This window comes from Eptesicus fuscus, chromosome 4 (assembly GCF_027574615.1).
Source record: "Eptesicus fuscus isolate TK198812 chromosome 4, DD_ASM_mEF_20220401, whole genome shotgun sequence".
NCBI classification, from domain to species: domain Eukaryota; kingdom Metazoa; phylum Chordata; class Mammalia; order Chiroptera; family Vespertilionidae; genus Eptesicus; species Eptesicus fuscus.
This window is the reverse complement of record NC_072476.1, coordinates 112,619,823-112,646,163: the sequence shown is the minus strand read 5'-3', so window position 1 is coordinate 112,646,163 and position 26,341 is coordinate 112,619,823. Positions and strand designations below refer to the sequence as shown.

The 26,341-nt window shown below is 61.4% G+C and overlaps 1 protein-coding gene across 1 annotated transcript in view; it reads left to right on the top strand.

Moving 5' to 3' along the window:
- Window positions 1-5,035: 5,035 nt before the first annotated feature.
- Window positions 5,036-26,341, top strand: part of IL6ST (interleukin 6 cytokine family signal transducer) — a 35,532-nt gene continuing 14,226 nt past the window's right edge. Inside the window, exons 1-8 of the mRNA XM_054715366.1 lie at window positions 5,036-5,177; window positions 18,374-18,457; window positions 20,028-20,333; window positions 21,167-21,287; window positions 22,562-22,728; window positions 23,774-23,928; window positions 24,327-24,486; window positions 25,569-25,651. Of these exons, the coding sequence (XP_054571341.1) occupies window positions 18,388-18,457; window positions 20,028-20,333; window positions 21,167-21,287; window positions 22,562-22,728; window positions 23,774-23,928; window positions 24,327-24,486; window positions 25,569-25,651 (1,062 nt within the window). The 5' untranslated portion in view covers window positions 5,036-5,177; window positions 18,374-18,387. The remainder of the gene's footprint in view (window positions 5,178-18,373; window positions 18,458-20,027; window positions 20,334-21,166; window positions 21,288-22,561; window positions 22,729-23,773; window positions 23,929-24,326; window positions 24,487-25,568; window positions 25,652-26,341) is intronic.

Sequence of the window (26,341 nt, the reverse complement as noted above, 5' to 3'; positions counted from 1 at the left end):
CATGGTGGTCAAAGTTTTTTAAATAGGATAGTTCGGCTCAATACAATACGCGCTTCCTGCTTTTATAAAAATTGTAGGTCAAAAAACACATAAGATGAAATGAGACCGTTGCAACTGACACCCTACCTAGGATTTAGTAAAACGAATTATTCTAAGTCAGCATGTTAAGCACAAACGATATCAAATACTGTGTCTACGGTAAGTAGAGAAGAGTTTCCATGTCACCCGGCCGGTGTGGCTCCGTGGTTGAGCGTCGACCTGTGAACCAGGAGGTCACGGTTCAATTCCCGGTCAGGGCACTCACCCGGGTTGCAGGCTCGATCCCCAGTGGGGGCGTGCAGGAGGCAGCCGATCAATGATTCCCTCTCAGCAATGATGTTTCTCCCTCTCCCTCTCTGAGATCAATAAAAAGGTATTAAAATAATTAAATAAACCAAGAGCAGCGCTCCTCACAGACAGGGGTCAGGGGTCAGGGGTCAGCCGTGTACAGCGTGTCCGTGCTGATGCCTCTGCTCTCTGCCAGGTCCTCGGACACGGCCTGTGAGCAGCACACGTGTTGTTGGTGAAGCCATACTCACTCCCTCGCGGAGGAGGGTCCTGGACTGGACTCCAAGCCCGGCCCAGTCAGATGTCTGTAATTCACACGGAAGTGACCAGGGCCCTCGAGAGGGAGGGGCAGAGCGGGGGCCGTGCCAGGACCCCTGGTGACCGGCCGCCTCTAGGGAAACGCGTGGCCACCTGCACAGACGGGCATCTGCCTGGGCCGTCCTCCAGCGGTCAGTGCTGCTCGCGTCCAGCCCCCGAGGGCCAGCACCCTGGGTGCCTTCCCCCAGAAGGAACATTGTCCTCACCTGCCCGGCTTTATGGACCTACGGGCTCCAGGCACGGAGCCTGCTTGTCCCTGAACGGAGTTCTTTCAGATGAGAGTCAGCAACTGCCCTGCACTCGCGTCAGAGCTAACAGAGCGAGTGTCAGGGCTCCGGGGGGGGGGGGGGGCGAGGGGGGGAGTTGGTGGTGTCCGGGCTCCCAGGGGAGGGTGTCCGGGCTCCCGGGGGAGGGTGTCCGGGCTCCCGGGGGGGGGGGGGTGTCCGGGCTCCCGGGGGGGGGTGTCCGGGCTCCTGGTGGGGGGAGAGTTGGTGGTGTCCAGGCTCCCAGGGGGGGAGAGTTGGTGGTGTCCGGGCTCCCGGGCGAGGGGGGGTGTCCAGGCTCCTGGGGGAAGGGGGTCCAAATCCCGGGAGGAGGTTCTGGAGCCAGCCGGCCACTCCAGGCTGCAGCCAGGGCCAGCCCTCCTCGCCTCGGGGTACCTGGGCACAGGGGGTGCCTGGGACAGGGCAGGCCTGACTGCGGCTCGCACGTCTGCGCTGGCCAAGCCTCTGCAGACCAGCTCCCTGTGGCCGCGGCTCGGCAAGGTCACCAGGCCAGGCCCTTGACCGGGCTCCCAGAGGTCAGAGAATGAGGGGTGGGCTCCTCACCTGGGTTTAACCTCTGCGCAGAGCGTGCCCCACTGTGAGCTCTGGTCTCCAACATCACTCAGCAAAATGAAGCACAGTGCGCGCCCACTGACAACTCTGGAAAGCTGCTGCTGGCTGCTCGACTTGGAAAGGATGGCCGTGGAACTGCGGTATGAGGCGTCAGGATGGGGGTCACCAGTGGCCTCCCCATAATGAGGGCCCTCTGGGGTGCTGGTCGCCTGCTGTTCCCCGATCGGGGTGCAAGTTACGTGTTCAGTCTGTGAGCGTTTTTCCAGTTGTATCTTAGTCCAGTGGTCGGCAAGCTCATTAGTCAGCAGAGCCAGATATCAACAGTACAACGATTGAAATTTCTTTTGAGAGCTAAATTTTTTAAACTTAAACTTCTTCTAACACCGCTTCTTCAAAATAGACTCGCCCAGGCCGTGGTATTTTGTGGAAGAGCCACACTCAAGGGGCCAAGGAGCCGCATGTGGCTCACGAGCCGCAGTTTGCCGACCACTGGCTTAGCCTGTGCTTCTGCATATTGATTATCTTCAGTAAAATGTTTGAAAGGGAGTCAGTCCTAGTGTCCTCAGCTTATTTGGGATGAAGTGGGTTTTTCCTGGTTTCTAGCTTGGAAATTTAGCTTCAACCTGATTGAAGTTCCTATTTCATCTCAAACGTACTTTACTAAGTGGGTCTCAGTGTGGTCTGCAAGGCCTCGCTCTGAGATGTATGTTGAACTCCTGACACACGTGTTGTTCCGGTCGGTGAACGGAGGCTCTGAGGTCACCAAGGCTTTGCCGTCTGCGAGAGGCCGCCTCCGGCTCACCGCTGAGTTCGTCATTTCAGTGTGTTTTCTAAGGAATTTCATGCTCACAACGAGAAAGCTAAGACGAGGGAACTGAACTTGGGAGCCGCAGAAGCAAGACAGAGAAGGAGGAACCCTTTGAAAGAATAAGGGGAAGGATCAACCTCCGGAAAGGGAGAAAAATGAAGGACGCTCACAAGTGACGGTCTTGGTTTTTCCAGGGAAAAGTGACAACAGGGTCTGTGCCGGGAGGAGGGTTGGGCTGGGCTGACCGAGTTCACGGGAAAGGGAAAAGGGAATGACGCTGCTGCTGTCACTGTGGCTGAAGGTCACGGGCCGAAGGTACGTGGGAGTGCATTCCACGGCTGGCAAGAGCGCTCCCGTTCAGTAACCCCGAGGAGGGAGGAAGTCGTGATGCGGGTGAGAGCAAAGACTCGCAGTCACGGAGGATGAGGCCCAGGCTCAGGGGCAGGGGGAGGGGCAGTGGTGGGCGGGGGTGGGGAGAGAAGTCACTGCACAGCCCAGCCTGCACAGGCGGCCGCCCCTCACCTGATGACTGGATCCAGGTGTGGCCACAGCTGTGGGTTTCGGATTCAGAGACGCTGAGAAGGATGAGAAACGGTGGGTCAGGTGCTGAGTCATCACTGCAGATGCTGAAATCACGGGGCGGAGGCAGAACCTGGGGGCGTGCCGAGGCTGACACAGGGTTTCGGGGACCCCGCTGGGCACAGGCAAGGAGGTCCGTGGTGCCCTGGTCAGGGCCACACTGAAGCCACTAGCAAGGCAGGCCCAGTGTGCCCCCAACTATTTATCACCTTTGCTGGGTAACATCTCCCCTGGCTTTGCTCACCTTCTCTCAACTGACCCGTGTCCTCAGGTTACCCTCTCTGCTTCTAATGATCTAAAATCCAAAATGGTCCCCACTTATCCGCCCATTTTGGCAGGGATGGATATATATATATATAATTGCTTTCAGAGAGGAAGGGAGAGGGAGGGAGAGAGAAACATCAGTGCTGAGAGAACCACGAATCAGCTGCCTCCTGCACGCCCCACACTGAGGATCAAGCTCACAGCCCACGTATGTGCCCTGACCGGGAATTGAACTGTGACCTCCTGGTTCATAGGTCGACGCTCAACCACGGAGCTTTCTAATGACCAATCCTTACCCTGAACGTGTCACTTCGGGGCCAGTGCCCTACGGAGGTGTCTGCTAGGTTATGTCATCCCAACCGAGGGGGAGACACGCCCTCGCTGCCCTGAGCGCCATGACTGATGCCTTCTGTGGGCCTAGGATTTCCCCCATCCCCACCCGTGGGAGCTTCCTGGAGGTGAGGCCTGGGCTAATCCAGGAGAAGATGCCCACGAAAGGACCGGGTCTTCCTGCGCGGCTCCCCGTCTCCATGGCGCTGTGTGCTGCGCTCTGGGAACCACTGACCCAGTAGCTGGTCAGGAAGGAGACCAGTCCCACTGACGGAGCACCCTGCGTTTTAACCCCTGCAGCCCCTGCAGCCACCCCATCAGGAGGCCTTCACTCCCACTGGGCAGCGGCCACAGGCGTGGGAGGAAGCAGGGTTTAAACCCAGGGAACGTGGACCCGGAAGGCGCCCTGAGCCTTAGACACTGTCCCTGCCTAAGTGTTTGCTAGGTCTGCAAGGTCTGCTTGGAAACCAACAGCCCTACCAGGGGCAGAGCGGGAGGGCCCTGCGGGCTCCTGGGTAGACACCGGAGACAGGGCCTGAGCCTGCCTGAAATGATGGGTCCCGACCTGCCTGGGACCCTTTCAGCTCGAGACACAGGCCCGCTGTCTGTCTTTTAAAAATTACATGGTCACAACTGGGAAATCATTTGGTGTGTTTTCCTCTCTGATTCCTCCACGTAATGAAGAACCGTACAATTGTGTTGATATATGGGTGTAATTTGTGCCAGTCCGTTAAACCTTTATTGCCCTCCTGTAGCCTGGAGCCCCTCACCCCACACACTCCCCCATTCACACACGCACATACACATTCACACACGCACATACACATTCACACACACACACACACACACACACACTCCCACACACACACATTCACACACGCACACACACACTCCCACATTCACACACACACACACAGCAAAGCGGCTCTGCAGCTGTTTTCCCAGGGGGCAGCGGGGCAGGGAGGCGGCCATGCAGGGAGACCGCCTTTGCTCAGGGTTTCTGTCGCCTTTGGGGGGTACAGCCCGAGCGTCCCGGCCTGGGCCCCCCACCCGCCCACCCCTGCGCTGGCGTAAAAGCAGGAACATGGCTGGTCTCCCAGGCCCGGCCCGAAGCCGCGGAGGCCGCCACCTGCGGTCACCACCTCCGGGCGCCGAGCCCTCCACGTCCCCCGGGGAGTCGCGTCCCGGTCCCCACGGAGCCCGCGGTCCCTCGCGGCCGGTCCCCGCGGGCAGGCGAGCAGCCACGGCGAGCAGGGGGGCGGCGGGCGGCACGCGGGCTCTGCGCTCGCCCCTCGCTCCACGCGGAGCACCGCTCGGCACCCGCGCGGGGGCGGGGGGCGGACCCTGCGATCCCGGCCCCACGGGCGACCCCGGAATCCGGGACGCCGGGAGCCGCGTTACGGGAATCCGGCCGCCAGGCCCCGCCCCTCGCCGTGCGCGGCCGGCGGGCCAATGGCCGGACGCGCCGGGCCCACGGCGACCAATCCGCGCGCAGGGCCCGGCTCGGGGCGGGGCGGGGCGCGGGGCGGGGCCGGACGCAGGGCCCGCCCGGGAGGAGGGCCGCGTGCCGCGCCTGCGGGGAGGACGGAGCGGCCGGACGCGGGCGGCGAGCAGGACGCGGGCGCAGCGAGCAAGAGGCCGGGCGCCCTGCCGACGGCCGACGGGCCTGGCGCCGCGGGACGTGGCCGCGGAGACCGAGAGCGAGGCGTGCCGAGGTGAGGGCCGTGCCGAGCGGGGCGCGCGGGGCGAGGCGGGAGGCCTGGGCCCGGCAGTCGGGCCGCGGGGCCCGGAGGGCGGCGTCCCCATCGCGCGCCCCGAGTCCCCGTCCCGGGCCGGAAAACCCCGCGTTCCTCCGTCCCGACCGGAGCCCGCAGCCTTGTCCCCTAATCTCAGCGCCCAGGGCGCACCTCCGTGCGCCCCACAGCCACTGGCCAGCACCCAACACACACAACACACACCAAACACACACCAAACACACACACACACCCTCTGACTCCCTGTGGCTTCTGTCCCCCTTCTCTTCCCGTCCCGCGCGCTCCCTTAACTTCGGGCTCCCGCTCCCTTCCTGCCGGAGGGGACCGTCCCGCTGGCGTCGCTGGAGCTCCGCGGTCACCGCCCCCCGCCCCCCGCCCCCCCGCTGCTCTGGGGCGTGCGGGCCCCTGTGGGTTGGTCCCGGCGGGTCGGCCCCGGGTCCCAGTCCCTCCCGGCCCAGAACTGCCCTGAGCGGAGGACGAGACGGGCCACCGTTCGCTCCGGGTCCCTGTCCCGCGGACCGTGTGCGGGGCGTGCCGTGTGGCCGCCGCTGCGCGGATCGGAAGGGACTGGGAGCTCAGCGCGAATCTCGGGACCGTGGGGCGTCGGGTGCGCAGCCCGGTGTGCGGTGAGCGGCCAGGCCGCGGAGCTCACCCCGGGGCCAGGGCAGGCGGGGCGTGGGAGCTGGGCCTGGCGCTGCGTTTGGGGAGCAGCTGGGACGGAGGGGAGGGGGTGCGCGCCCCGGGGCGCCTCTGGCGGGTAGTTTTGGGCGCTTGTCTCCAGCGCGAGCGGAAGGAAGCAGTAAAGGGGGGGCCACGGGGTCGGCAAAGCGGGATCGAGTTTGTGGGGACTTTTCCCGCGTCCCAGGCTGCGTGGCGGGCAGTCCTTCAGCCGCCTGGATACGCTTCCTGGCGCCGTGGAAACTGCCCTCCTGCTCTCGTTTTTGTTTAGGAGTCACAGCCTCTTCCATTTATTTAAGTTTCCCAAGGGCGCCTGCCCTTCGGCTACCTGGAGGGTGCCGGTCGGTGACCACCTGCCTGCGCAGTAGTGTCCCCGCGCTCCACGGAGAGGGAAGCGAGGCCTGCCCCCCCCCGCCCCCGACACCCCATCGCTGCCCCAGACCCTGTGTGCGGGGGGGCCCCCGCCCCCCGGAGACCCCATCGCTGCCCCAGACCCTGTGTGCGGGGGGGGGCCCCCCGCCCCCCGGAGACCCCATCGCTGCCCCAGACCCTGTGTGCGGGGCCCGCTCCCCGGAGACCCCATCGCTGCCCCAGACCCTGTGCGGGGCCCGCCCCCCGGACACCCCATCGCTGCCCCAGACCCTGTGCGGGGCCTGCTGCCCCTGCTTGGGAGCTGGAGGACCCTCAGCAGGGGGGTGTTTTCTCGAGCCTCCTCTCTTTTTTTAAAGTTTATCTTCACTGTTGAACGTATCACAGATGCCCCCTCCCCCCATGGGCCTCCTCCCCCCCCCCCCAGGCCCTCGCTGCTCTGTCCTGTCTGGCCTGTGTGCGCCGAAGGTCTTTGGTTAATCTCTCCCCCACCCGCCCCTTCCCGCTGAGACTCCGCAGGCTGTTCTGTTCCTCAGTTTACTGTGTTCGCTGGATTCCACATGACAGAGCGTGTGATCCTTGCCTTTCTCCCATGGCTTATTCCTTAGCGTGATCCCTCCAGGTGCCTCCCTGCTGTCTGGCAGGGTAAGAGGCCCTTCTGTTTGCGGCTGTGTGGTATCCGGGTGTAAATGCCACAACTGTTTATCCGCTCGTCCCCTGATGGGCACGCGGCGGTGTCCAGGTCTCGCTGTTGTAAATAGCGCAGCCGTGCAGTGGGGTGCATACGTTCTTTCCGGGGAGCCTCTTCCAGTGCAGTCGGGGCTCCCGCCGCACCGTTTGCTGCTTGGCTCCTGGAGAAGCTGGGAGAGCCCTGGGTCTCCGTGTCTCTGAGGGCGAAGGCAGTCTGCTCGGTGGAGTCCCTCCGAGCTTTCCTACCGCACACCACGGAGACCGCGCACTTCCTGTGGCCTCGGAGCGGTGGAGGCTGGCGCTGCCCTCAGCCCCGGGGAGAGCTGACTGAGGTGGCTGACGGCCCGGGCGCGGGGCCGTCCTGATGAAACGCCGAGGGGTACCCACTCGCCGAGATACTTAAACTGGGGAGTGACCAGGTCAGCCTGGGGAGGGTCGGAGGGTACAGGGGTCAGCCTCGAGCCTGGGCGCATCTGGAGACAGGGAAGACGGGGGCCGTTACAAGCAGAGGTCAACGTGGAAAGAGCCAGGCCCGTCCAAGGCGGGGGGCTTGCCGGGGCCACGTGGCGAATGGACGGTAGACGGGAGTGCACACCCCCAGCCTGGCGGCAGACTCGGCTCCTCCGTGACCCTCTGCTGCCTCTTCGTGGGGTGGACACGCGTGGCAGGGCCTAGAGTCATGTGGCCACACAGAGGGTCTTCCAGAACCTGCTCCCCACGGCCTGTCTGTGCCTCGGAGCAGTTCGAGCCTGAGAACGTCTGAGCCCCGCGAGGAACCGGACTAGGAAGCTGGCCGTGCACGTCCACGGGGAGCGGCGTCTGGGAGCGTGGGAGGGAATTCCACGGAGAAGGTGCTGCTCCGCGTTACACGCTGCAGAGCAGGCCCGAGAGCAGGTGGTAGAGGCGGGAGTGAGCACAGACTAAGTGACTGGAGAAAGGCTGGCAGAGGGCTTGGCCTGACAGCTCTGCAGGGGTGGCCGTGGGGAGCCATAAAAGGTGAGAGAGTTGTGAATGGCAAGTCAAAGAGCCTAGTGTTTGCTTTGCACTTGGCTTTGCAAACATCCCGCCCGCCTGCCCGAGGGAGTGGAGCCTGAGGCTTGCTGTTCCTCTGGGAGTCGGTGCAGCTTGAGGGCAGGCCTGAGTGCAGGGTTGTTAAGTGTCGACTTGAAATGCCGGAGAAGGAGCAGGTAGCTGGGACGGCACACCGCAGCCAAACTTTCAGGTTCTTACCTGGCTGAAGCATTTGGCATGTTCTCCACCCTTTACAGAGCTTTTGGGGGAAGAGTGACGGCTTTAACGTCATGTTTTAGAGGCATTTATCCACCAGGAACGTTCCGAATGATTGGGAGGGAGGGAGGGGCTGGAAGCCAGGGCCCGGTGTGAACATGGTTGTGCTCCTGCATCAGTTCGGTCAGGATGAGGGCGGGAAGAGAACTAAGAAAGGCCTCCCGGACGGAGCCTGGAGAAGGTTTGTAGCTGAGACAGCTGAAAGGGAACGGGTAGGCCAGAGGCAGCCCGGGCCCACCGGCTTAGGCCGTTCACGGAGACCAGTGTCTTTTCCGACGGGGAAAGATAAGAACTGTGACTTTCAAGGAAGGTGTGTGCATGTCTCTGTACACGTGTGTGCATGACCATGTGTCTGTGTGGGTGTTGTCTTCAGACCTGTTACATTTATGTGCACCAGAGACGTCAAGTTGAAGGCGATGATACAGAACTGGGATTTAAGAGAGTCCCGTCCAGAAGGGTTGGAGTTATTTTGCTGAGGGTCATAGTTGACATGGCAGATCTTCAGAGAAGTTGGTATTTTCAAATAAGATGTCAAACCTGGGTTCCCACAAAGCCAGGAGATAAAGCCCGCCGAGATTTCCTGCTAGAAAAGGAGATAAGGGCAGAAGGCAACCACACGCTGTGGTTACGTGGAGGCCGGGGCGTTCAAGAAGCAGGGACGCCAGCCAAGTGCAGTGCCTCGAGCCTCGCCGTGCCGTCCTGGGCTGCAGGGGCTTCCCTGTCGGTGGCTGTCCAGCGTGTCCCCCGGAGACGCGGTGGGAATCGCGGTGGCCGATGGGCCGTGAGTGATGTGGAGCTCGTCTAGGTTCTCGTCTTAAAGCTGCAGAGCAGGCGCCCCCCCTCTCTGCACAGTGAACCCGTCGCCTGGTGAGCCTGGAGGGCTCTGCCTGAGGGGCCCCGTTCGGGTGACGCTTGTCCGTGGACCTCCGCTCTCTGGCCGACGGGTGTCACCTGTGCCCTGGACCGTGCCTTCCCGTTGGTCCTGGGAGTCTGTCAGGGTTTGCCCGTTCTGCTGTGTGTACCCCTCACCCGGAGGACGCGGGCCGGGCTGGGTCCCACAGCGCGCTCCAGGGTTAGGCGGGCGCGGGGCCTTCGCTTGGCAGCCGGGGCCTCGCTCACGGCGCTGTCTTCCCTGCAGAAACCCTGGGCTCATCGCACAGCTGCGCTTCCCTGGGCCGCTCTGCCCTGGGTGTTCTCCCGCTTCTGTAGCACCCAGGCAGGTGCCGCCCTCCGAACACCCAGGCCTGTGCCACCCTCCGAATACCCAGGCCTGTGCCACCCTCCGAACACCCAGGCCTGTGCCGCCCTCCGAACACCCAGGCCTGTGCTCCCCTCCGAACACCCAGGACTGTGCCGCCCTCCGAACACCCAGGACTGTGCCGCCCTCCGAACACCCAGGACTGTGCTCCCCTCCGAACACCCAGGCCTGTGCTCCCCTCTGAACACCCAGGCCTGTGCCACCCTCCGAACACCCAGGCCTGTGCCGCCCTCCGAACACCCAGGCCTGTGCTCCCCTCCGAACACCCAGGCCTGTGCCGCCCTCCGAACACCCAGGCCTGTGCCGCCCTCCGAACACCCAGGCCTGTGCCCCCCTCCGAACACCCAGGCCTGTGCCCCCCTCCGAACACCCAGGCCTGTGCCACCCTCCGAACACCCAGGCCTGTGCTCCCCTCCGAACACCCAGGACTGTGCCGCCCTCCGAACACCCAGGCCTGTGCTCCCCTCCGAACACCCAGGACTGTGCCACCCTCCGAACACCCAGGCCTGTGCCGCCCTCCGAACACCCAGGCCTGTGCCACCCTCCGAACACCCAGGCCTGTGCTCCCCTCTGAACACCCAGGCCTGTGCTCCCCTCTGAACACCCAGGCCTGTGCTCCCCTCCGAACACCCAGGCCTGTGCTCCCCTCTGAACACCCAGGCCTGTGCCCCCCTCCGAACACCCAGGCCTGTGCTCCCCTCCGAACACCCAGGCCTGTGCTCCCCTCTGAACACCCAGGCCTGTGCCGCCCTCCGAACACCCAGGCCTGTGCCCCCCTCCGAACACCCAGGACTGTGCCCCCCTCTGAACACCCAGGACTGTGCTCCCCTCTGAACACCCAGGCCTGTGCTCCCCTCCGAACACCCAGGCCTGTGCTCCCCTCCGAACACCCAGGCCTGTGCCGCCCTCCGAACACCCAGGACTGTGCTCCCCTCCGAACACCCAGGCCTGTGCTCCCCTCTGAACACCCAGGCCTGTGCTCCCCTCCGAACACCCAGGCCTGTGCCCCCCTCCGAACACCCAGGCCTGTGCTCCCCTCCGAACACCCAGGCCTGTGCCCCCCTCCGAACACCCAGGACTGTGCCCCCCTCCGAACACCCAGGCCTGTGCCGCCCTCCGAACACCCAGGACTGTGCTCCCCTCCGAACACCCAGGCCTGTGCCGCCCTCCGAACACCCAGGCCTGTGCCACCCTCCGAACACCCAGGCCTGTGCCACCCTCCGAACACCCAGGCCTGTGCCACCCTCCGAACACCCAGGCCTGTGCCACCCTCCGAACACCCAGGCCTGTGCTCCCCTCCGAACACCCAGGCCTGTGCTCCCATCTGAACTTCGAACTTCCTCAGAGCTGTCATTTGGTTTCGACTGCGACATCGGTTAAAGGCCTTCTCTGAACTATGAAGACGTGTGTGCACTCGTATTTCCTGCCAACACTCGTACACGCAGGTCCCTGATCCACCTGGAGTGTCTGTGTCTGGGATGAAGGGGGTCTCTGTGTTATTTTTGTTATTACTGTTATTATTTTGCAATACCACTAGTTCTTTATCCCCCCCACTGATATGAGGTGCTTTTCTAAAAATTAGATACTGCCCTGGCCGGTGTGGCTCAGTGGATAGAGTGTCGGCCTGCGGACCAGATGGTCCCGGGTTCCATTCCGGTGAAGGGCACGTACCCTGGGTCAGGGCCCTGGTGACGGTGCGTGCGGGAGGCAACCAATCAGTGTGTTTCTCCCACATCCACGTCTCTCTGTCTCTCCCTCTCTCCCACTCCCTCAAACCCAATGGGAACTGTCCTCGGGTGAGGATCACCAACAACAAAAAGATACTGAGTTACGGACAGCGTGGGGCAGAAGTAGGCTTCCAGTTGTGAGTGCACGGAGCAGGTCCTTCCCGTGTTACATTAATGCGTGTGTGTTTCCCTCGGGAGCAGTGGGCCTGCCTTTGCCCTGCCGGGTGCTTGGGTCTGAGCGGGAGGAAGCCGCGTTCCCTCACCCCCGGGACCCACGCTCCTGGGAGTCAGACCCTCACACTCGTCAGAGGTTCGGAGGCAGAAAGGGAAGAGGAGGCCCGATTGGCATCTCATCTGAGGCCATCTCGGGGCTCCGGGGGGGGGGGGGGGGGGGGGGGAGGCATTGCCGGACGAGGAGAGCAGATGTTCTGTCGTTTGTCCTTCCCTTTACGTCGTTTGTAAAACGTTATCTCCGGGAGTCTCTCTTGTCAGGGCCGGGCCCAGGTGTGAATTCTTCAGGGGAGGGAGCAGTTTCTCTGACCCCGCAGTCTTGATTACATTTTGCTCAAAGTAATTCACAGGCCAGAGTGGCTGGTGGGGGGTGGGGGGGGGGAGAGCTGTTCCGAACCCCACGTCTGTTCCTGGACTTGGCAGCTCACACCCCCGAGGGCTCGCTGTTTCTCCCCGGTGCCGTGGCTTCGTTCCTGAGACACGCGTGCGCCTCAGCAGATGGTGCGTCCGCTCACCAGGTGCTGCTTGTTCTTGTCGGGAGTTGGGGTTTGGCCGCTCCCCGGTGCTCCCCCACGAAATCCTGCGTTGGTTGTGCAGTCCCGCAGCCACCCTGCCGTTCGGGTTCGGGCCTCGCTGCTCTGAACTGGGAACGGGAGGAGGTCGTCCCTGCCCTGTACGTCCCTCCCCGTGACACTCGGGCTCGCGGGGACGCTCGGAAGGCTTCACCGTTGGTCACGAGCTGCCGCGTAGTCGGGTTAGGTTTCCTAGACGCAGGGGAGTCTCGGATGCTGCTGTGAACAGGACTTTTCTGGTACATTTCTGGTTGTTCGTTATCGACGCCGAGGAAAGCTGTACTTTCTATGGTCTTCTCTATTCAGCGGTTATATTGAACTTGCACTAGTCCTGATAGCCTGGCACTGGGTTCTTACTCCTGATAGACGATCATCCGCAAGCTTTTCTTCTCCCCTTGGTGTCTGTCCATTTGCGTGTCACATGTTTGATGAAGCTGCCCCGACAGTGCTGAGTGACCGACGACCCCCGGCATCTGCCTGTGTCCTGGCCTTAAGGGAAGGCTTCGAGCGGCGGCGTGCACTGGGAAGTTCGCTGCAGCCAGGGCTGCGGTGAGCACCCGGGGCTGTCTCCCGAGCGCGCCCTGAGCCGGGGAGAGTCTGAGCACTTCACGACGCACTCCTAACCCAGCACTCCGGGCAGGACCTGGCGGAAACGGGGCTGTGGAGAGGTGATCAGGAGACGCTTGGCCCCCTGTACGTTCCCAGGTCCAGAATCACGCCAGCATGGCCAGCCCTGAACGTGGCTTCCGTGTTGTGAGCAGGTGCACGGTGTGTCGGCGCACGAACAGACTGCGGTCTAACCAGGCCCACGTTCTGGCTTGGATGTCGCTTTCGTTTCTCCTGGAAAGTACCGAGCGGGGAGTAGCTGAGCACTCGGTGTGTGTTTGGCCATTTCCTTCTTCGGTGATGTGTCTGTTCCAATAGTTTGCTCGCTGTTAATTAGGTTTGTTTTCTCATTATGTTTCCCTAGTTTAAAAACACATTCTGCAGTAGGTCTTTATTGGGAAATGGATTTGGAAGTGTCTCCTCCCAGTCTGCGGGTGGTCTTTTTATTCTCTTACCAGTGTTTTTAAAGAGCAGAGGCCTTCATTTTCATGAAGCCTAATTTATCACTTAGTGTTGTGTCTAAGAAGTCTTTGCCTAACCAACTTCCCAGAGGTTTTCTCCTGTGTTTTCTTGCTCGAAGTTTTAGGTTTTACATGTAGGTCCATGGATCAGTTCACGTGAGTTTTGGTAAATAAAGCTTATTGGAACTCAGCCATGCCAGCGTGTGTACACGTTGTCTGTGGCCCCGTTAGCACTCCAGGGCCAGAGGGCCTGGTCGCCGGAGAGGGAAGGCCCTCGGAGCCTGAACAGTGTGCTGCTTGCCAGCGGATTACCAGGTGCTCAGGGCGACTGAGGAAAAGCCGGGAGGGGAGGGTGAGCAGTGCAGGCTGGTCGGGGCAGAGCTGGGTGAGAAGGTGAGTGTGAACAAAGCTGTAGGAACTGACGTTTATATGGTGACGTAGAACGTCCGGTCGGTCATGTCCGGTGAAGAAAGCAGTTGGAGGACGTTATCGTGTCCCCGTTTTTATAAAACAGGAAAGTACGTGTTTACGGGACGTAAGGTTATGCACGTGGGGAATTTACAAGATCCGCGCCCCCGGTGTTCAGCGCAGCGTTACTTACCAAAGCCAAGACCCGGGCGCCGCCGCGGTGTCTGTCCGCCGCGGTGTCTGTCGGTAGCGTTATCTGTCGGTAGCGGTGTCTGTCGGTAGCAGTGTCTGTCGGTAGCGGTGTCTGTCGGTAGCGGTGTCTGTCCGTCGCGGTGTCTGTCGGTAGCGTTATCTGTCGGTAGCGGTGTCTGTCGGTAGCAGTGTCTGTCGGTAGCGGTGTCTGTCGGTAGCGGTGTCTGTCCGTCGCGGTGTCTGTCGGTAGCGTTATCTGTCGGTAGCGGTGTCTGTCGGTAGCGGTGTCTGTCGGTAGCGGTGTCTGTCGGTAGCGGTGTCTGTCGGTAGCGGTGTCTGTCCGTCGCGGTGTCTGTCGGTAGCGTTATCTGTCGGTAGCGGTGTCTGTCGGTAGCGGTGTCTGTCGGTAGCGGTGTCTGTCGGTAGCGGTGTCTGTCGGTAGCGGTGTCTGTCCGTCGCGGTGTCTGTCGGTAGCGTTATCTGTCGGTAGCGGTGTCTGTCGGTAGCGGTGTCTGTCGGTAGCGGTATCTGTCGGTAGCGGTGTCTGTCGGTAGCGTTGTCTGTCGGTAGCGGTGTCTGTCGGTAGCGGTGTCTGTCGGTAGCGTTATCTGTCGGTAGCGGTATCTGTCGGTAGCGGTGTCTGTCGGTAGCGTTGTCTGTCGGTAGCGGTGTCTGTCGGTAGCGGTGTCTGTCGGTAGCGGTGTCTGTCGGTAGCGGTGTCTGTCGGTAGCGGTGTCTGTCGGTCGCGGTGTCTGTCCGTCGCGGTGTCTGTCGGTAGCGGTGTCTGTCGGTAGCGGTGTCTGTCGGTAGCGGTGTCTGTCGGTAGCGGTGTCTGTCGGTAGCGGTGTCTGTCGGTAGCGTTGTCTGTCGGTAGCGGTGTCTGTCGGTAGCGGTGTCTGTCGGTAGCGGTGTCTGTCGGTAGCGGTGTCTGTCCGTCGCGGTGTCTGTCCGTCGCGGTGTCTGTCCGTCGCGGTGTCTGTCCGTAGCGGTGTCTGTCGGTAGCGGTGTCTGTCGGTAGCGGTGGATGAGAAGGTGCGTACGTGGACGACAGAGTGAAAAAGGACAGCCTGCCGTTGGTGACAGCAGAGGTGGGCCTGCGGGCGTTGTGCTCAGTGAAGTCGGTCGGAAAGCGACCGTGCGATCTCACGTACGTGTGGATATAAAAAACACGTGGGTAAACACGGCAGAACGACGCACAGGGAGAAAAGGAGCTGGTGGCTGCTGGAGGGCGGGGGGGGGGGGTGATTTTTATGTTGTTTGGTGTTTTCCCCCGGACCACAATAGCTGTAGCAATGCAGAACGAAGAAATAAAAAGAAAGAGAAATTGGCAAGATGCTCCACGAAATTACTCGGTCGTTACCTTGGTGGGATTACAGAGGATTTTCACTTGATGTTTTTCAATTTCTTTTTATTTGAAAATTAAAAAATACGTATTTCCTTTGCATCTGTAACACATCATCGTTACAAATTTAATTTCCTTTATGCTGTCAGTCCTGCCCAAGGCGCTGCGTCCACAGCACGGGGCCTTGGCCGCAGAGGCAGGCGCGGCCGGGCAGGCCGTCGGGTGCTGGGAGCAGAGTTCCCTGGGTCCTTCAGGAGTCGGCTTCGGCTTCAGAGCAACTTTGGAGAGCACGTGCGGGTCTCGGGGAGCCGTGTGTGCAGCTATGGTTATAATCACACTAGAGGCCCGGTGCACAAAGTTCGTGCACGGGGGTGGGGGGCAGGTATCCCTCAGCCCAGCCTGCACCCTCTCCAATCTGGAACCCCTGCCTGCCTGATCGCCCCTAACCGCCTCTGCCTGCCACCCTGATCCCCCTATCTGCTCTCCCCTGCCGGCCTGATCCCCCTATCTGCTCTCCCCTGCCGGCCTGATTGCCCCTAACCACCTCTGCCTTGGCCCCCGCCACGGTGGCTTTGTCCGGAAGGATGTCTGGAAGATGTCCAGTCTAATTAGCATATCGCCCTTTTATTAGTATAGACTAGTCCAGTGGTCGGCAAACCGCGGCTGGCTCGCGAGCCACGGTTTGCCGCTGTTGACTAATGAGATTGCCGATCATTGGACTAGACTAAATGTTACCGTGTAGTTGGAAGCTGTGAGGCTTAGGCCATTGTGGCATACTGTGTGCAAGGAGGTAAAGGGTTAGTATATGACAGTGGTCGGCAAACTGCAGCTCGCGAGCCGCGGTTTGCCGACCACTGGACTAGACGATCTGCAGGAGAGGCGGGGAGCGGGGCGCTGATGGCCGTTTCAGGTGGAACGTTCGCCGTCCACAGGATGCGAGGAGGAGGAATGAGCAGAGTCCTGGCCACTCCGTCCCCTTTACAGCAGGTCCGAGCGCAGTGGGTGCCTGCCTCCGAGAACGTGTTGGGGTGCTGCGTGGCCCCCTCTGTCGGGACGGACGGTGGCGTCACGTCACTGAGAGCTGTCCCCCGTCCCCCACATCTCATGGCCGTCCTTTCAGAATGGAAAGCGTGTCGCTCGCTGTTCAGGGAGCTGGTGGCTCTGCAGCATCCTCGGCCCTTTAGGGGCCTCGCGTCCGGGTGTGATGGGAACAGCGCCCCCAACAGGAAGGCCCCCGTCTCCCGCAGCCACAGGGAGCCCCTCTGCGTGGGGACCGCGCTGGGTGGGAGGGAGGGCAGGACGCCCGCCCCCTGCTCACGTGTTCTGCGGCTCCAGGAACGTGTGTGAGGTGGGGTTTCTCGTGAGGGCCTGGTGGCCACTGGGGAGGAAGGAGGGAATCGGGTGGCAGGAAGTGGTCTCTGCCTCACCTGTCAGTCAGAGCGGCCGCTGTCGGGGGTTTTGTGAGCGGCTGCATGGCGGTGCGCGTGGCCGGAAGCTTTACACTCGGTAAACGCAGGGCTGTGAGGCGGAGGCAAGAAGGGCCGAGTTTCATTTGGGAGAGAATGCTGGCAATCGAGCCTTTTTAAACTTAAACTGTTTACTTTGGACTCAGTGCTTGCGTCAGAGGGAGGGACATTGGGCGGGGGGGGCTGCCTCCCGCCTGGCCTCCGGGGCCCCGCGGGAGCCGCGCCGAACCCACGCCGAACCCGTGTCCTTGTGGGGACACGCACACGGAAGGAAGTTCGTGTGGTTCTGTCCTCTCTCCTGTCGCTTTGTGCACACGTGACAAACGCGCTTTCTGTGCTAACGCGTTGTGAGAGCTGACACGTCTGCGCATGAGGCCCTTCCTGTGGCTGCGTGTGCCCGTGCTGGGTGTGCGTGGCTTCACCGGCCCCGTCGTGCACGACCGGCCCGTCGTGGCTGGCACGCCTGTCGGAGCAATGCCAGGTTCAGGGTCTGTGTGCAGCTGTGATCAGTGTGCAGACTGCTGCTCAGCGGCCCGTGCCCTGGCCGGGCAGGTTTTGTTTTAATGGGTTCTTGTGAATCACAAGCCGTGAGGTGCGGTCTCGGCTGCACGGCTCTCTGGGAAGGCTGTGCCGGCTGACACGGTGGCTGCGCGAGGCCCGAGTCACTGCAGGGTCTGTTCTCGCCGCACGAGGGAGGGTGTGGCGGGCACTGCGTGTCGTTGGTTTACTGTTTTCACTGAGCGCGTCTCACACGGCCACAAAGCGTAAGTGCGAGCTCGCGGCACACCAGCTTCGGTCACGGCTCCGAACACGCCCGCCTCCCAGAATGCTCGCTGGCCCCCTTCCCCCGAGGCGCCCCCTCCCTGGCCTCTGCGCCTGGCTGTGCACTGCAGCGTGCCTGGTCCGCACCCTCCGCCCTGTATCACGTGAGACCGGCCCGGGGTGGACGTGCCGTGGTCCGACTTCGTCACAGCGACTCCGTGTCCGGGCACAGCGCCCTCCGCGGGGGAGCTGCCGTGAGCCCTGAGCGTGGGCTGAGGTGCCCCTCGCTCCCGTGGCGCGGTGTTGGGCGCGGAGGGCCGGGTCTCAGAGGGCTCTGCCTGGTGCAGGGCTGCGAGCTGCTTTCCAGAGCGTCCTGGGCGGGTGCCCGTCTCTTCGCTGTGACGGGACCTGGGGGAGGGGGAGGGGGTGACGGGAGGGGGGGTGAGTGTCATCGTGTCTGTTTGAGTTACTTGTATTTCCTTTCCTGAGCGTTGCCTCTTCAGCTCACCTGGCCTGTGTGTCTACTGGGGGGATTTCAGGGACGTGCAGGCATTCTCGTGTGTCAGGGTATTGCTGCTCGTGCCGTGCGGTCCGGCTTTTTCCGTTGTGCAGGCAGCTTGAGGCGCTCCTGCTGGGTTTGCCCTGCAGACACTCGTCTCGAATGCTCCCTCTCGGAGGACTTTCTGGGAAAGAACAGGCACTTCTCCCTCACCCTAAGGTGACATCGTTTTCCAGCTGTTTCTGAACTTTTTATTGATGTTTAGAGAGAGGAAGGGAGAGAGAGAGATGGGAACATTGATGAGAGAGAAGTATCACTCATCGGCTGCCCCCTGCACGCCCCCACTGGGGATCGAGCCTGCAGCCCGGGCGTGTGCCCTGACCGGGGATCGAACTGGGAACCTCTGGGTTCCTGGGTCAGCGCTCAACCGCTGAGCCCCGCGGGCCGGACCCCCACTCCGCCGGTGTAGCCGTAACTTGGGTGGGAATAAACAGACCCTGAAGACGTGGCTGTTTTCTGCCCTCCCAGCACCGTGCCTCGTTAGAAGGCCGTCTGCGGGGGGAAGGGTGCGGGGAGGTGTGAGCAGTGACCTTCCTGTGTCTCTTACAGACTCGCCCCGCACGATGGCCGCCCTGCGGACGCGGACGCGGACGCTGCCCGCCCTGCTGCTGCTGCTCACGGCCGCGTGCCTGGGTAAGTCCCCGCCTCCCCGCCCGCGGTCTTACGTTCACTCGGTGGAACCGCCGCGCTGGGCTGCGTGTTTATTCCTCTGGCGTCGCTGCTGCGAGCATGTTGTCTCTGACTCAGGAAGTGGGTGCCGCGTGGCTGTGACTGGCTGTCTGGGGAAGGGAGCTTCTTTAAATGAAGAAAAGGAGACCTGGTAGCCGTCAGCGCTCCGCCTGACGCCGCGGCCGGAGCAGCGGTGGGACTGGCGCCGGAGGGTCGCGGGCGCAGAGCCTCCACGGCCACCGCAGGGCCTGTCCGCGCCGGCCGCCGCCCGTCCACAGGGAGACACGTGCAGGGTTAGGGGTAAATGTGTCCAAACCGTTAATATTTGACGTGACCGTGATGTGCAGGCGTTAATCCGTGCACTGTCTCGTGGAACATAGTGCAGAACAAACGTGAGCCGTCTGCGCAGACGGGGCTGCGCGACCCACACTGTCCTCCCCCACAGGGAGCTGGGCCTGAGAGCCAGGAGGTCAGGGGTCGATCCCCAGGAGGGGCCTGCAGGAGGCAGCCCATCGGTGATTCTCTCTCAGCATTGATGTTTCCTTCTCTCCCTCCCCCTTTCCCTCTGAAATAAAGTAAAATGCTGCTGCCTCACAAATCCCTCCAAAACTGCGTGGCCTGAGGTGACAGTGACGGTTCTTTCTGGGGTTTGGGGGTCAGGACAGCCAGGCCCAGCCCGGCGGGCTCCCCTCCCCGACTCCTGGGGCCTCCCGTGGCCTGCCGTGCTGCGGCGAGGCCTCGGCGGGCTGTGTCCGGAGCACGCACGTGTATCCCCGCGGGCCTGGGCTCCCAGGGCAGGGCCCAGAGGAGAGGCGTGCCTGAGGAAGTGGCATTTCCACGGCCCGGCTGGCAGTCACGTGGCACACGCTGCGACGGGGCAGGCGTGGGCAGCGCAGACCTGAGCGGGGAGGAGGGCGGCTGCACTCGGACAGACTCTCGCCGCCTCTCTGACCTCCTAGGTCAGCGTGTTGACCCCGGGCCGCCAGCCAGTCCAGCGTTGATCCGTTTGGACCTGCAGCCGCGAATGCCGGCCGTTTCCTCACGGTCCCTCTAACGTTGGCTATTGTGTGTTCCAACCCGCCCTCCCGCCCTCCCACAGGGCACCTGTCTGCCTTTCTAAGTAAAATCCGCTTCCTACAGCTTAGTCTCCAGGAGCGAGTGGCCTGTGAAACCGGGGTTACGTTGGAAGGGGCTCGTTTAATGAGCCTGTGATTCTCTCTGGAAACGTGAACATTTGCCATTTCTCGTATCACCCTTAGTCTGCGTGGTTAAAAATTACTGACTCTCTGGTCATGTCTTTTGTCCTTTAATACTCCAAATTAAGTTTATAGTTGCTGTTCCCTTGACTTGGAGAGAGTGTCAGGAGGGGCTGCCCGGGGAGTCAGGGAGGGTGGGACTGGCCGGGTCACGTTACCCACGGGGGCGGTTTCACCAGCTGGAGGCGCGAGGGCCCGCCCCGCCCCGCCCCTGCGGGAGGCCCGGCCCGTGATGGGCAGGCCAGGCCACACCCACGGGTCCCTGTTGCTCCTTCCAGGGGGACTTCTGGATCCTTGTGGCCACATCGACCCCGAGTCTCCGGTCGTGCGGCTCGGCTCCAACTTCACCGCGGTCTGCGTGCTCCAGGAAAAGTGTATGGACTACTTCCACGTCAACGCCGACTACATCTTCTGGAAGACAAACCACGTGACGGTGCCCCGCGCGCAGTACGCCGTCATAAACCGCACGGCGTCGAGCGTCACCTTCACCGACGTCGCCCTGCTCAACACCCAGCTCACCTGCAACATCCGCACGTTCGGGCAGATCGACCAGAATGTGTACGGAGTCCGGGTCGTGTCCGGCTGTGAGTGCTCAGTCCCTCCGGGCGCGGCTCTGACCCCGAGTTCCGTGTTCCGTGTTGTGTGTGAGTCTTAGGAGATGCAGGACCTCGTCCGGCCAGTGCCTTCGGGACACATTTGTTTTAAAAAACAAGCTTAGGAGCGGAACCACAATTTCATTACGAATATGCAGGAAACCCTAAAAACCAAGTTGTGTGTTTTCCCTGAAAGCCAAGGGCCTGTCCGTTCAGAGAAAAGTCTCCTGAGAGGAGAGACCCCCCCCCCCCCCGCGCCCCAGAAAAGAATTGTTGAGTTGAAACCTGTGAGTTGGTTCAGCGTCACTTGCAGTGTGTTAGTGCCTTAACCGCTGAGAAAACGCGCCCTGCGCAGGGGTAGGGGAGTGAGAGCCGGAGGAAGTCTGTCCACGCAGGTGAGCTGGGCGCCTGCCGTTGGCTCCGCTTCCAGCACAGAGCAGAGGGCAGCGGGGGGAGAACCGGATGGACCGCCATTTTTCCACCTGTTTCCTCTCGCTGACGCGCAAACACAAAGGGCGCTCAGTGGGGATCGGCGGCTCCGGTTCAGCTATAATGAAGCGGGTTCCACTAAAGACGAAGGGGAAGCACTGGTCCCGGTGGTCCCGGTGGTCCCGGTGGTGCCGGCAGGAGGGGGCTCACTCTCCAGAAAGAAGTCCGAGTTTAAACAGGAAAGCAGTTAGCTTCTCGGGCACCGTGTCGGCCGCGCCCACACTGCGTGGCACTTGCTCCTGCGCAGTTCAGGGGTAACTTCTTGGGCAGGATGTGAGTTGCGTGTTGCTTGTGGACACGACGCTTTCTGAAAGTCGCTCCCTTTCCCCTTTCAGTGCCTCCAGAGAAACCCACGAACCTGAGCTGCATTGTGAACGAAGGGAAGAGGATGACGTGTCAGTGGGACCCTGGGCGGGACACGTACCTGGAGACGAACTTCACCTTGAAGTCTGAATGGCAAGTCATTGACGTCCGTCGTGTCCCGAGTGTGTGAAGTTGGGCAGGTGCTGGGATTTCGTCCAGTAGGAACATTCAGTGCAAGTTTTAAAACATTTTATTTAACCTTCAACGTTGGAACATCTGAAACGTAAGAGTGGGAGGAGTCGTATAATGCATCCCGTGTGCCATTGCCCAGCTTCAGTGATGGCGGCTCACAGCGTGTACTTGGTGTGTACACCCCGCCCCCCAAGCTGGTCTGAGGTCATGTCATCGCATCCGTGAATATTCTGGTCATTTTCCTAAAGGATACGGACACTTTAACTCCATTCCACTGTCACACCCAAATGTGATGGAAAATGCTTGAACGCTGTCGTCCCGTTTTCAGTTAGCGTTGTTTCCTCAGTTTGGGTTTATCCTCTTTATTTTAAGAAATAACACGTACATGTACGTTTTCTTAATGGATGCACAACGTAAACGTGTGAGTGACGGAAAAGCCACCTGAACTTCCTGTGGTGATAGAGGTCCGAGAGCCGTCACCTGGCCTGAGGGGCGGGCCGGGCACTTCTGGGAGACACGAATCCTGTCCCCGCCCCCTCCCCGTGCCCCCTGCGCAGGAGGCCGCCGCGGGAGGACTGGGCGGGAAGGGAGAGGAGCGGCACTGAGCCCTCGGCAGGGAGGAGCCGTGGAGAGGGGCGGCCGGGGGAGCATGCTAGATGGAGTGCTGCCGGAGGAGGCGTTTGGGAATAATTTCGTGTTTGGTTACAGATCAAACGTGTCTTAAAGATAAGCAGGTTAGTGTGCCGCGTCCAGCAGGGCAGGTTTGGTGAAGGGTTAAAGAGGACGACGAGAACACAGCTGGGGCCTGGTGGGCCGCTGCTTCTCCGACGGAGAGACCCCCGCGGCTGTGAGCGGAGTGTTTGTGTCAGAGCGCACACGGCGAAACAAGGAGTGGTCACCGTAGTTAGTGTTCCTGTGCGTTCACTCGTTTTGGCAGCACCTGCTGCACCGCCCACCGCCCGTTGGCTGTCTGGGAAGGGACTAGGGAGGCTATAGGTCAGGCTTAGTTAGGCTGGGAGGGCTCTGCCCTCCACCTGGGACTTGTGTGTGGCCCGGCCGCAGGTCAGTCCGAGGCTGAGCCCTGTAGCCGCCCCTACAGGTTAGTTTTTAAGGAAGTTTGTGTTTTTGCAGTCGGTTTATTCCAGACGCGTTGGAATCACCTGGGTCTCAGAGACTCTTCGCGCTCGAGTTTTCAGGTCTCCTTTAATGCCCGATTCTCCCGTTTCTGTCTTCAGGGCCACGGAGAAGTTCCCCGACTGTCGAACGAAGCGCGGCAGCCCCACCGCGTGCACCGTGGAGTACCCGCCGGTGTACTTCGTCAACATGGAGGTGTGGGTGGAGGCGCGCAACGCCCTGGGGGAGGCCACGTCCGAGCACATCAACTTCGACCCCGTGGACAAAGGTAGCCTGCGCCGCGCTTGCCGGGGCTTGTAGCCGAGGGAGTTTAGGTTTCAGTTAGTGTAGAAGCAAGCACTTTTGCCAGTCCATTTTGTCGTTAAAAATAAAATAGTTTGGACAAAAAAAGTGCCCATCGTCCCAGCACACACACAGCTGGTCCCACGGGGACTGTGACCTCCGGGGTTCGTCCGGCTCCCCAGCCGCTCACAGGGTGACGTCACCGTGTGCTGCGGCCAAGGCTGATTTAAAAGTCTGCGTGTTGTCACATTTATCGTTCTCTGGCCTCTGAGCCCGAAAAGATAGAACAGATGTGACGGGTGACAAGGACGTTTAGAAGCTGCTGTGTGACGATCCGGGACGAGGGGCCGGGCACGGACGCTGTGAGAGCAGAGGGTGGGTTTGTGTGTGACGATCCGGGACGAGGGGCCGGGCACGGACGCTGTGAGAGGAGAGAGGGTTTGTATGTGACGATCCGGGACGAGGGGCCGGGCACGGACGCTGTGAGAGGAGAGAGGGTTTGTATGTGACGATCCGGGACGAGGGGCCGGGCACGGACGCTGTGAGAGCAGAGAGGGTGGGTTTGTGTGTGACGATCGGGGCTGAGGGGCCGGGCACGGACGCTGTGAGAGCAGAGGGTGGGTTTGTGTGTGACGATCCGGGACGAGGGGCCGGGCACGGACGCTGTGAGAGGAGAGAGGGTTTGTATGTGACGATCCGGGACGAGGGGCCGGGCACGGACGCTGTGAGAGCAGAGAGGGTGGGTTTGTGTGTGACGATCGGGGCTGAGGGGCCGGGCACGGACGCTGTGAGAGCAGAGGGTGGGTTTGTGTGTGAGGATCCGGGACGAGGGGCCGGGCACGGACGCTGTGAGAGCAGAGGGTGGGTTTGTGTGTGACGATCCGGGACGAGGGGCCGGGCACGGACGCTGTGAGAGCAGAGGGTGGGTTTGTGTGTGACGATCCGGGACGAGGGGCCGGGCACGGACGCTGAGAGCAGAGGGTGGGTTTGCACGAGAAGCCGGTGGGCCTGAGGCTCGTTTCCTTCTCCAGTGAAGCCCATACCTCCACGCAACGTGTCCGTCAGCCACTCGGAGGAGCTGTCCAGCATCCTGAAGCTGACCTGGGTCAACTCCGGCATCAACAAGTTCATCGGCCTCAAGTACGACATCCAGTACCGGGCCCGGGGCACCGCGGCCTGGAGCCAGGTACCGACGTCCCCTCGCGCTCAGTCTCTCGTGACCCTCGCTCCCGCGGTCGTCGCCTTGTCACGTGAGCCGATCGCCACGGTTCTGCGGCACACCCAAGTACGTGGCGTTTTTGCCGATCTGACGGGAAACTAGGTGCAATTCTGATTCGTTCGCGCCAGACCGCTGTGCTGGCTGTTGTCATTCTTTCTAAGTTTGACAACTAGAGGAAGGGTTAACAGTGGAAGTTTCTGTGCTCCCCAGCCGCTCACGCTGCCGACCTCAGCTGCTTTTGGCCTTAGTTCTCCCCAGAGCTCGAGTCCACTCACCAGGCCGTCTCATTAAGTCAGTCTCTGACGTCTCGGGCGACTTGGGAGCCCGTCCTGAAGCCTGGGGTTTTGTCGGCTGCTTTGCTTCAGATTCCTCTGGAAGACACGGCGTCCACCCGCTACTCCTTCACGGTCCAGGACCTGCGGCCCTTCACGGAGTACGTGTTCCGGCTGCGCTGCATGAAGGAGGACGGCCAGGGCTTCTGGAGCGACTGGAGCGAGGAGGCGTGGGGGACCACGTACGAGGACCGTGAGTGACCGCGGCGCGCTGTTCGCTGCGGGTGCCCTGCCGGGCTGAGGGACCACGGCCTCCTTGCCCGCTTAGTGGTCATTTCATTCAGACACTTTTGCTCTCAGGGAGGTTGAGCCCTAAGCTGTCGTGTGCGTGTTGGTAGCCTAAGTCGGCCCCCGGCCTGGCGTCTGCGCTGCGTGAGGAAGTGGCTGTGGGAGGAGTGGCAGGAGGTGTCCCCGCCCACTGACCCTCCGCAGTGGCAGGAGCAGTCATGGGCACGAGACTTTCTGGGCGACCGCACGTGTGCTCTCTGGAACCCCAGAGCCAGGAGCAGGAGCCGAGGACGGCAGCCTCGGGGTGCTGTCTGCAGGGACCATTCCCAGCCCAGACGTGTTCTGAGGTGTCACGCTCCTCACTGCGTCGTCCTGCTTGTGGATTGGCCTCCGTGCACCCCCAGGCAGCTCCCCAGCCTCGGGGCAGTCTTCTCTCTGGGTTTGGTCCGCACGGCACCGCTTAGACTTGGTTCAGATCCTCTTGGAAATTCTGCTGACAGCCATGTTTCCCACTTACATTCATAAACGTGTGTTTGAGTCGGGCAGTCTGCGGGGATGTTTAAAGCCTGCTACGGCGTCGGACGCCGTTTTATAAAACGCTGCTTTCGCGTGGTGGTGCAGTCCCGTGAGCTCATCTGAGTTACTTCTTGCTCCAGTTGTCCCCAGATAGGGATGAGCTAACCAGACTCCATCTGTTCTAACTTGTCTCACAGTCTCACGTGTGTAATGGGGGCCTTAAGCACATGTTCAGATGGGACTTTCAGGGCTGTTTTTAGCAGTAAGACGTGGGATGCGCCTCGGGGACTGCTCAGGGCTGTCTGTGGCCTCACGGTTCTGAGATTACAGGAGCCTCCAGTAGCTGACTCCTCGGGCCCTATGACCCCCGGCTCCCGGCCAGACGGGCCGTGACGGGCGTGTGAGGGAGGGACGGGCCGTGTAAGGGAGGGACTGACTGGAGGGTGGGGATGTTAACAACGGGAGGGAGTAATCTCCAGGCTTTGTTTCTGTGACAATAAAAGGTTTATCAAGTGCGTGTCGTTCCTTTAGGACCATCCAAGGCACCGAGCTTCTGGTACAAGGTGGAGCCATCGCCTGCTCACGGCTCCAGGTCCGTGCAGCTCATGTGGAAGGTGAGCGGGCCCATGTCTGTTCTCCGGCTCCTGAGGACGTGCATCGTAGGGGACGTGACGAGGGGGCCTTAGCTTCCATTTTCATTCATCTTCGCATCAGCAGCGCACCGAGTTTTGCTGACGAGGGCAGGCTCAGGCTGTAGCGAAAGCCTCGTCAGGCCTCCGCGTGGCGGGAGGCGGGCAGGGGGGCTGTGAGGACAGGGACGGAGTCTCGTCGACTCTCCCGGGTGCCCAGGAAATCATGAGGAAAGGTCTGCGTGATCAGAGTGCACGCCAGTAATAGGAAATAAAATCGTCGTGTGCTCCATAAACGTACGTGAGCGGATCATACCAGAAAAAGGCAGAGAAAATACTGGGACGTACCGTTAACCTGGCCCCACAGCCCTCCCACCTCGCCTCGGCCCGTGGGCAGTGCTCCTGCCCCCGCGGTGAACACGGCACGGAGGCCTGGCCCGTCGGTGAGCACTGAGGTCGAGCCCGCTGGCAGGGTCGGCACACGGGGAGTCAGCTCTGGTCTGGCTTCAGGGAACACACTCTAACATGAAGTGTCTGTTACCCTTTAGGGAACACGCTCTAAAATGAAGGATCTGTTACAGACCCTGCAGGGAACACGCTCTGACATGAAGTGTCTGATACAGACCCTCCAGGGAACACACTCTAACGTGAAGTGTCTGTTACCCTTCAGGGAAC